We start from the raw sequence: 11041 nt of genomic DNA, 5'->3' as shown, positions 1-11041 counted from the left end.
GACGATGAAGGCTACTTCCTGGGGGAGCCGATACCGAGGCCCGTCCAGCTGCGTTACCTCTCGGGCGAAGAGCTTCTGCACAAGTACGGATCGCCGGTGCTCGGAGGCCCCCCGCCGCTTGGTGGTCGGGGTCAGCTGCACACCCGAAAACGGAGGAAGAGTAAGAACTGCATCATCTCCTAGGCGGGCGACTCCTCCTCCTCCTTCCCGTCCCCTCCCCCCTCGCTCCTCGAATGTAAAATTTGCGCAGTTGCACTTCCACAGTCTGGCGAATGTTCATTGGGTCTCCTCCCCTTCCGCTGGTCTCTCACGGGTCTCCGCTCGCTTTGTGATTGCGCCCTCGCCCGCCCGCCCGCCACTATGGACAGCACAGCCCCCTCTCTGCATGTTTGCCCGTCTCGACATTTCAATTGGAAGTTGTTTTTTTTTTTTTTATTTTAGTTTGGATTCCTTTTCGTTCCCATTGGCTCCTTTCGTGTCCCCGCCTCTCTGGCCCCGCCCCTCTATTAACGGTTCACAATTGACACTCCGTGCAGCTCTGCCATTTTTCTTTCCCGCTTGTTGTTTTCTACTCTTGCGTTGCTTTTATTTTAATTTAATTGTTATTTGTACATAAAATCAATTCCTTAAGTTAAGTATTTAGTGTATATATGGTGTAAATGAGTTACTACATATTTTTATATTTTGTAACGATAGCAGCATTTAATGTATTATAAGTTACCAATAGGAATAAATGCATGAATGTTTCCTTGCTGGCCATGTCTTGAATTGGAATTAAACGGTTATTTCACGGAAAACGTCTGCCGATTTTTTTCCTTTGGACTCGGAAGACCCCCGAAGTTTGGCTCCCACTCCCCCCTCTTCTCTCTGCTAGTTGATGGAAAATACGGCAGACGTCAAAGGCAACGCCGGAAGAGGGGACTGAAAACGGTCAATGCGGGGAGAGCAAAAGACGAACACAACGAGAACACGGCGGCGAAAAAAATCAAACAAGAAACGATTTGGCCAAAGGATGTCGACTTGCCCACCCGCAGGTCTCGTTTCAGCGTAGGGGCGGAGTTCAACTCCAGATAGTGCTGAGTGGGAGTGGCCAGTGGCGTCTGTTTGCCACACCCCTTTACCCACCATCACCATTCCAGATGGGTCATGTGACGTGTTGAAGACAAACCAAGGCAGCCTGAAGGACAATAGCAGCCTGTTACACCAGAGAGTCGAGGCGTGCCAGTCACACCAGCTTGAACCCTGAAACTGCTGAAGTGTGCCACCTCACCAGATGTGCAAGGTGGGCTGACATCATCATCTAACCCTGGAGGTCCACGTCAGCTCACTCGGCCCCCTGCTGAATTCCCACTGGATGCCTGCGGTCTTAAAAAAAAAAAAAAAGCGAGCCTTGGGCACTACTGTGGTTGGCTGTCTACACGCGGGGGGCGGATCTCACCAGCTGAAGCGGTGGGTAAAGGGAGACCTGTGCCCCCCAGTGTCGAGGTCTGCAATGACATCAACTATACAATAAATAAATAAAAGAAGCTTGAGGTCCAAAGTGAAGATGGGCACCAGCAGCTGCCCGTGAGCCCACTGCCCTCTTCTAACCGACTTCTCCCTTTCAATTAAACTGAAGACAAGAAAGCGGCCGACGCTGAGTGGGTACAGGCCTGAGACGGGCTAACTGGACTGAAGGGGGCAGAAAAGGAGTACTGGGGGCGGGCAAAGACACCACGCCCCCACATGGCCCCGCCCCCTCCAAGACCACCACTGGTACAAACTGTTCGGCTCGTTTGACTTTTCATTTGTTTTAAGTTTCTTTTTTCTTTGTAGTTTTACAGCCCCCTGTTGTCATCAGTCCTGTGTGCCAATCGTGTTAGTGAGGAGAACTGCCCGACATTGGCACCATGGACTGTCGCCCCCTTGTGGCTGAACTCTGCTATAGGAGTTGGGTCGAGCCAAACCCCCCCCCCCCAAAGTGCTAATCAGCACGCAGACTGGCACCAGCCTTAAGTGCCATGATGAGTGGCACAAGGAGAATCACCTGACCTTAAAACCGCTCTGCCCTCCTTAACAACCAAACCCCCGACCCTCCCCCCTTCCAACCTGCTCACTTGGGCTGTTGGTCGCTGGGACTTCTGCCCACCTCGACAGAGACGATGGCAGCAGGGGTCACGCGGGCACAGAGCCTGACTGTGGATTTCTTTATCACAAGCCCCCTTTAAAGTGGTGTGTGTCCGCACGGCTTTTGGTTTTTGTCACCGTTGTGACTTTGACGTGGCATAGTGTAAGGGACTTTTGTGACCCTGATGCCCCCTGCTCTGCCCACACTTACATGGGCTGGCTAACCAAAAGCCTTCAGAGAAGATTTAAGGAAAAACGGGGGTCCTGCAGAGCATCGCTGAAATGCCACTTTGTCACAGGGCATGTGCCAATCTGGAGAGCACCCAGCTCACTGCATTTACCCCGACTAGTCCTCAGCAAACCAGTTCTGTCTGGTTTAGAGCAGTCTGACGAAATCAAAAGGAAGATTCAATCGAGGACTGAGAGGCCAACTGAGGGAGGGTCAAAGTGAAAGTAGGGGGTCCTGCTGTGAGGCACAAGGGGCAGAAGAATGGCACACACGCCCGACGAGCGCTGCCCAATGGCCTCTGGTGAGCAGAAAAAACTGACCGTCCCACTTCATCAGGGCCATCAGAGCCCCCCACAGCCAGAAAGTGGCAGCCGACGGTAGGGGTCCGAGCCAAGAGGTAACCCAGCGTTGCCATGGAGCCACGACATCGTGGGCTGTGTTTGTCTCCGGGGGTCTTGACAGGAAACGAGCGAGAGAGCCATGTGGCGCATGACAATGACGTCTGGCCAGCAAGTCTGGGTGGGCACAGCAGGGGGGCTCAGTGAGCTGGAGGAGGACAGCAGATGAAGAGCCAGCAGCTGCCACCTCAGGTCCTGCTTCAGGGTTTCTGTTTAATTCAAATAAATTGTCCTCCTATTTTGGGGGGCCGGGGCTTTTCTAGTCATTCCCCCCCTTTAAGGTCTGCGTAGGCCACAAGATCTCAGAAGGAGCTTTGAGGTTTCAAGAAGCCCAGGAGGTCCTGAAACTGCACACCTGGGGACCCCCAATACCAGGCCTGTGCTGTCACCAACGACTCAGGAATGACTGGAGAGCCTCGGCGGCCAGCGCTCAGCTGTTCACGGTGGTCTCACTCCATGGCCGAGTCATCGTCCCATCAGTCCTGCTGTGAGGAAGACGGGTGAGAGGTGAGGCACTGAACTATCAGAGAGTCGGGCATCGCTGGCATCCCCCCAGACAAAAAGGGGCAGCTGGCCGGGCAATCTGCTGGAACGAGAGACACCATGGGGGGCACCTGGACAACTAGCTGGGGGTCCTGAAGGCCTGACAGGTTAGAGGGACCCAATGAGGCAATGGGGGGGGAGGGGTCAAGCTGCCATCCCACCGTAGCCAGGGTTGAAGGCACAGCTGGCAACACACTGGCATACCTGGCATTGTCCTCTTGGGAAGGGGCAGCAGACAAGCCCCCCACAGAAGGATGGATGACCCCGCTGTGTCGGACTCCCTGCTCAGATACAACACTGGGGGTCTCGGTGAGCAGCCCTTCTGATTGGCCGCTTGTGTGTCTCGCTCTTCCTCTTTATCGATGTCACCAAAGGAAGAGGAGGAGTAAAGGTCCACTCTGGCAGAGATGCCTTCAAAGATGGCGAGTAGAAAACGAGCCAGGGGGCAAGAAAGAGAGAGACTGAGAAGTGGGCTTTAGGGGACGAGACACGAGCTTTTAGGGTCTTAATATTTAATTGGGCAGGAGGAGCTCTGGACCCCCGTCAGCTGCCCTCCCATTGGTGGACCACCAGGGCAGGACGTCACCTCCTAATTCACGGACTGAGCACTTTGGCACAGCGGCTGCACGTCACAAACAGTCGTCATGGTAATGCACTGCCCCTCCATTACTGCACAGGACCCCCATACTGCTGTGTTCAGACCCCGGGGGGCCACCAGAGGGCGACAGGACGACACCATGTCTAAAATCAAAGTTGTGTGGATGGCGCCTGCAGCCCCACTTCTGGGGGTCCCAGACCCACACCTCCCATCCCTGCTATTCTTTCAGCTTCCTTTGCGTTTGTTGTCCTTGTCACTTGTGGTCAGTTCTGTCCTCTGGTGCCATTAGTGACATGGCCCCCGGTGCCCCCCTGCTGATGTTCATTTGCAGCTTCAGCCTTGCAAGAAATAAAACGGCTGGGCGAGCGAGGGGGGGGGTCAGTGCACAGCCTCAGCCAATGATTGCCTTGTTACCATGGAGATGGGACATACCATTTAGGATGGCGGAGGTTGATCGGGGCGGCTCGTGTCACCCTTGATGGCTCCGACACTCGCTGGTCCACGAGGAGCCACCGCTACAGAGGGGGCCGCGCTCTCAGGTGACGACCCCCCCGTGGAGCTGAAAGGTAATGGAGGTGACTGGCGATGAAGAACTGAAGATGAGGAGGAAGACGGCAGGTGGACTTGGACCAGCAGCGACGATCAGAGCCCCCCCAATACCTGCAGCCCCCATGCTGGGTCCGGGAAGAAAGAAGTAATGGGGGGGGGGGGGTGAGGGCGTCAGAACACAAGTGATGGTGTGGGACTCGAGGTCAGTGACGCTGGGCTGCTACCCCAAAGACCAATGGGCGGCACTGGTATCAGATGGGCACCGCTGTGGCAAATAAAACAAAAACACGTCACCAGTCAGACACAAAATGTCTAATCTTATAGGACCGATGAAAGGCGCCATATAAGACAGAGATATAGATATAAAGACAGGGGAGGGGGGCACGACGTCACCGACGGCCCCTCCTACCCACCACTCCCCCATAGCCCACCCTTTCCTGGTATATTTAATGTCTTGGGTGGGCTGTCTACACCTCCAGAAATGCAGGGGGTGCCCTTCCTGAGCCCACTGACAAGTGTGCCAGCTGCACACAGAGGGCAAATGCACTGAAATGGAGAAGTGTGCCCATTGCCCGCTGCCATGAAACTTTTTCATTTTTCTGGTAGGTTTTGATGCCAACAGCCTGACTGCCCCCGATGTGACGGTGCAATGCCAGCTGTGGCCTTCGGGGGGCTCCATCTCCAGAACTTCTTCTGCCTGACACTTCATGGTTGACCCCCCCCCTTTGCCCCACCGTCCCGTCTACTGTGTGAACGCACAGAATAACTGAGCCCATCAGGCGGTGCCAGTCAAGGGGGCTTAATGGAATTTCAAGGGGCCAACACGTCCTTGAGCTGAAAATATTCTGCTGTGTTAATAAGGACATCATGGCACCGGCGTCACCAGCGTCAAATTTAATTACAATGAGGGGCGTCTGGGGGGTGTTGTGCTTGAGGGGAGAAAAAGCCGAGCCTGGCACAGATCAGCCCACCTGCACGGGACCACAAGAACATGAGGGAGGGCATCCAGTGCGGGTGAAGACACCACGTGACGTGGGACTGGCTGACTGAGCCCTGTGCCCCTAAACGGGGTCCCATCTTTTAATGACCAGGGTCCATCTGACTGAGCCGATCTCTCTGAGAGACACAAAGCAGGGGAGCAAGCGAGCAACACGAGACCCCTCATCTCTGTCTGGTGCTATGAGCGGCCCCCCTAATGGTAAAGACAGCCAGGAATGGCCTCCGTGTCCTCTTATGACCTTGTGCTGCCCCCCCATCGGGCTGCAGGGCACATCTGCACCCAGGCTGCCATTCTCTCTGCTCCCTGGTTGGTGCCCTTCTGGGCTCCTTGCATTCCAGTGCCCACAAACACTGGCATCGGGCCACCCTGCTGATGTACTGAAGCTGGTAAAGTCACGAGTGCCCAGCCTGTGATATAGCGCCTTTCAAATCGGTCTGGCGGGCATACAGTGATCTGCTGTACGTTTGGGTTGGGTGCTGCTCTTCTTATCCAAGTTTATCTCGTGTGGCGCCTTCTCTGTCGACGTCTCCGCTTATCGAGGATGTTGTGCCTTTTATGTCCGCAGGCCCATCTTCTGCTCGCCAATCGTAGAGTGGCGGTCTGCGTTTAGTTAGTCCTAGCCGTGCCCCGTGGCTCCGCCCACGTAGTGGTGAAAAAGGACAAACTTTAAAAATCAAAAAACAAATGGGTATCGCTGCGCTCCAACACGTGGTGTGAGGTGGAGGGACTCAGAGGCCCCGCCCAGCTCCCTACTCCTGCGACCTGTCCCGCCTCCCCACTCGAGGCCCCGCCCCCATCTCAGATTCGTGTGAATAGATCGCTCCTGCGAGTGTTCTATGATTCTTAGTCACAAATCTCTCTATCTATCCAACTCTATTACAAAAAGAAATCGCCTGTCCTGGAAAGCAAAAAGCAAGTCTACGATACGTGATAATCTCGAAAGACATTTTAAAAGACCCGCGAGACCAAGGAGACTTGCCACGGAGCGTCTCGCGGGGACCGTAAACATGACACTTGGTGCCAGGGCAGCAGCAAAAAGGACAGCGGCTGTACAGGCTTTAAAAAGCGCGACAGCAGTTACCCCAACCAACCGCGAGCAGCGTTACACATCCTGCAAGAAAGAATTCAGCCGCGCTCGCGGCCAGAAACATTTGTCCCAGGGCCGTGGAACAGACGCGCCGTACTTATAAAAGATATCATATAAGAGCTCACCCATTAAAAGACACTCACTCGTGTAGTACACATAAAGAGTAGAAGGACAACACGGAGAACAGACAGCCAAAGGCAGATAAGACATTATGAGAGCAGTGGAATTCGAAAAGCGCAGACAAACGACGGCGCGATACGTGCAGACACAGCGGTCAAATTCAAAAGGATTGTAGCGTCCCAGCTTGAGGGAGGGCGGAGTACAGCAGGGAGGACTGATAGCGGGGTATTGATTGATGCGGTAAGGGGGGGGGGGGGCGTTGGGGAAGGTGCTAGAAAGTCGTGTTTGGGGTTAGGAAGTCGGCGATTGTTCAAGTAAAACTTTTGTGACACTTTATCATGTCAGTCGCTACAGTATCAAAGAAAAGAAAAGATCGCATTACCACAAACAAAAGGTGATCAATCATCAGGACCAGGTGTGACTGAAAAATAGCAGGACAAGTCGAGGTCAGAAATAAAAGGCAAAGAGTAGACAACAAAGTCTTTTCGCATTCGCATCATTCAATGCTCTAAACGCGGATTTACACAATAATGGACCATACGCTAGTTTAGGAGGATCTGTGACCCCGGAACAGTTAAAGCAACGACAAGTTAAATCTCAAAGAGTACACAATTCGGTCAGGTGTATATTGATGATCACGGAGTAGCGATGCAAAGTTTAACAGGCAAAAAGAAAGGTGATGTATATATTCTGTGAATAACATTACACACCAAAGGAGATCGTGATATGCCACTCGTATTAAAACGTTTACAGCGTTTGCTATGACAATCAATAAATCACAGGGACAAACATTAGTTGGATTATTTATTACAGAAACAGAAACAACATTCACTCACGGACAGCGAGTTATACGCTGCATTGTCACAATGTGTCTCCATAAAATAGTTTCTAATGAACCTTTAAAGTAAAAGTGCAAATAATGAAATTGAAACAATTCCAAAGAAAAAAAAAATTTTAATTGTATTGTAGCGCCTCCCTCTTACTATGGATAAGGAGCCCGCCACACACAAAAAACTCCTATTCTTAGGAAAAGTAATTATAATATTTAAGGAACTCGACAGAACCTGAGCACCTATTTGAAGTCCCCAGAAGGAGTTGTTTAAGAATTTATACAAAAAAAGAAAAATAATCACCCCAACAAGTATTTTAAAAAACAAAAGAATATTTATAAATCAAATAAATCCTAATTAATAAGTCCCCCTTTTACCCTTCTATAAATATACAAAAAGAAATCCAGAAAGAAAGCAAGAAAATACAGAAAAAGAAAAACCCAGGAAGAGAAACAAATATAACCTACTTATCAATACCCCACCTAATTCACAGAACATAACCGACTAAATACACAAATACACATAAATACAAATATGAATCAGACACCCGCTCACCCAATCCACCCGTGATCCCCAGTCCCTTTTATATTACAGTCTTGTCGATAAAGTCTTAATCCACCCGGCCTGGGAAGTCTGTGACAAATCCAGCAATCCAGTCAGTTAAACTTCGCCGACTCGTCCACCGTATTAGAAGGTAATTAGAAGTAATCTCACCGGTCTGGCGAACGACTCCTTGACACAAGCTGAAATCCGTAGCACCCGGTTGTTTCGGCGTTAGTGTCCTTTAATGGCCGCCGCCCGCAGCACAAATGTAAAGTGAAGCCGTGAACTCCAAGATTATTACCGATTAGCCCGAGTTCCTTTTCGTTGAGTCCAATCGGTATTACAATGGAGCCTAACGAGTTTTTACCGTTAAGTCCTTTACCAAGTCACTTTCCCAGGTCCTTCCTTAAATCGACTTTAACGCACCTCTCCTCTTCCTTTAAACTCTCTCGACCTCCTTCCCTTTTTTTCTTCTCCCTTTAATATGTGCCTCCTCGCCTTTTAAAGAGGGTTCCTCCTTACGTCACACCCCAGTTCATTTTGGCAAGGACCCCCAGGCATTGTTTGGACCCCTACTCCCCTTAAAGAGATACCCCACAGACATTACTTGCATTGGACATCACCTTTAAAGGGCAAGCGGCACAAACAGTTAAAAGCACACAAACAAAACAATATGTGACAACCGTTACAGTATATCCGATTAACCAAACACAGGGGATGGCGAGCGAAGCCCCCTAGTTATAGAAATAAAACACCTGATGACCTAAATCCGTGAAGAGAAGCGGACAGACGTTGGATGTTTGAGATATCTGGAGAGAGCGCCTTAGCACACACCACTTGTATCATTCAGACACACACATTTATTTTATACGAGCCTTTTCTGTTCTCACACTTCAGTATCTATCGTATAGCGCCTTTCACGTCTATCTCTCTGTGTATCCACCTGGTCAGTTCGGCTGTGCAGGCGCTGCTGGTCTCCTCTCCTCTCCATTTTTTGCTTCTGCTGGCCTTGCTATGCCATTAATAGCCCCCCAAATCTACACGGAGTGTGTTTGTGCGCCCGAGCCTGGCGATGGTCTGGTGTCCCTTCCAGAGTTTCTTGGCCCCCCTGAACACCCTGACCTGGTGTAGGACTCCCATCGCCCAATAAGAGAAGCAGGTTGCCCCCCCCAGGACCCTGAATAGTGATGAGCGAGTGTGACCTGCAGTGTCCACTATGAGAGGAGCTGCAGGACGTGACATAGAAAAGTAAAACCAACTCCTGCAGTGGACTCCAAGGGGCCCCCTGGTGGCTCAGACACGCCAGTTCATCAGTCTACCAGTTCCGACTTTCTAAATGACTGAGAAAGGCGCTATAAAACGTGAAACTGTTCTCAGCGGCCAGTCAGACGAGGAGGTCTGTAAAGCAGCAGCAATCTGGGAAACAAATGACCGGCGTCCCCCATGGCCGCCACCACCACCTGCAGGTTCAGCTCTAAAACTCACGAGCCCCGATGCGCTTTGAGGCCCCCTGGTGGTCGAGGCGCTGCATTGTGAAGCACAGCCCTGGGTGACCTCGACTGAGTCTGCTGGTTCTTACAAGTTAGACACAACACTCCTGCCATTCGTATAAACTGCAATGAAAGGCACTATATAATGAAGCATTTTTTTTTGTTTGTGGTAAATCACACCAGGAATCATCTGTCCATCCATCCATCCATCCATCCGTCCATCCATCCATCCATCCACCCTCAAAGCCGCTTCAATTCTACAAAACAATCAACTGAAACAAAGAATTAGCGCACTGCTCTTGGTGCCCCTCTAGTGGCTAAAACATCACATTGCAGTGTGCCAGGTCAGCCCCATGAGAGGGTCGTAAACCACACCAGTTCTAAGTAACACTGAAATAACACTGCAATGCCAGTAGAATGAAAGGCGCTATATAATGTTAAACTATTCTTTGTGGCCAATCAGTAACAAATAACTGACACAAATGGCCACTGTTGTCTCTGGCACTGCACAGTGCAGCTCTGGCTGTTCGTCCCCATATCACCCCACTTGATCTGTCACCTCTCACTTTTTTTGCTGGTAGCAAATCACACTGAGAATAATCGGAGCAAAGCAAGTGACTGTTGCCCTCTAGTGGTCAGAGCGCAGCATTGTAAGGCAGAGTTGTGCCAGTCCAGGCCTGTGTGTGACTTTGATTGGGTCACAGCTGGCAGTTCTTACATTTTGAAGCAATGCCTGGGCACAGAATCAGACACAAAAGGCACCAGGGTTTGCTTGGGGGAAATGACATTCAGAATAACTTGGCCATTCCTTCATCCACCCATCCATTGATTTTCAAACGAGTGATCGGCTCAGTGACTAAGACGTTGCACTGCGCCAATTCACCACTTTGAGCGAGTCATGTGATGTTCAAGTTCTAAAATTCTAGAAAGAATGGAACAATACTGCAATGCCTTAGTACAGCATACACTGGAAGGACCCTCTAAAATGCCAACGTGTCCTTCATGGCCAGTCAGCAATAAGTGAAACAAACGGCCAGAACTCGCTTTGTGGCCTTTACACTGCACAGCACAGTCATCCCTGTGTGACCCTGATGGAGTCATTGAGCCTGCCAGTTCAGACATTTTATAAGTGCTGTGCCATCCTTCTAACCTGCCGTGGCTCAGGGTGTTCTATAAAACATCGTGGACAGAAAATCTCATTTGAAAGAATCAGTTCTACAAAAGCATGAAGTGAAACGAGCGTCTAGAACACATTGGCGTTGTCGCCCTCCTGTGTCTTACCAGCCCTTCATGTGACTCATTTACTCTTCCAACACTTCGATACCCTGTCATGAACGGCCAGGGCACTTGCCTGGCGGGGACACCTCTTCCTTGGAAGGACCAGGGGAACAAGTGTGGACAGCCCCTCACCTCCCCCAGAACACGAGATGGCAGCCTCAGACTCCTGCAGGGCTTCATGTCAGGAGGGAGGGAGATGAAGAAGAAAAAGGATGGAGGGTTGAGTATTGTGTGTTCTGCTTGAGACTGTGTTGTGCCTGTGGGAAATGA

At 51.0% G+C, this 11041-nt stretch overlaps 1 protein-coding gene across 3 annotated transcripts in view; it reads left to right on the top strand.

Moving 5' to 3' along the window:
- Positions 1–797, top strand: part of prickle2b (prickle homolog 2b) — a 155926-nt gene extending 155129 nt beyond the window's left edge. For all 3 annotated transcript variants that reach the window (XM_051921199.1, XM_051921201.1, XM_051921200.1), the window contains one exon: positions 1–797. This exon is cut by the window's left edge and continues 701 nt beyond it. In XM_051921199.1, the coding sequence (XP_051777159.1) occupies positions 1–183 (183 nt within the window). In that variant the 3' untranslated portion in view covers positions 184–797.
- The last annotated feature ends 10244 nt before the right edge of the window (positions 798–11041 follow it).

This window comes from Erpetoichthys calabaricus, chromosome 18 (genome assembly GCF_900747795.2).
Source record: "Erpetoichthys calabaricus chromosome 18, fErpCal1.3, whole genome shotgun sequence".
NCBI lineage: Eukaryota > Metazoa > Chordata > Cladistia > Polypteriformes > Polypteridae > Erpetoichthys > Erpetoichthys calabaricus.
This window is presented reverse-complemented; position numbering and strand designations above follow the sequence as displayed.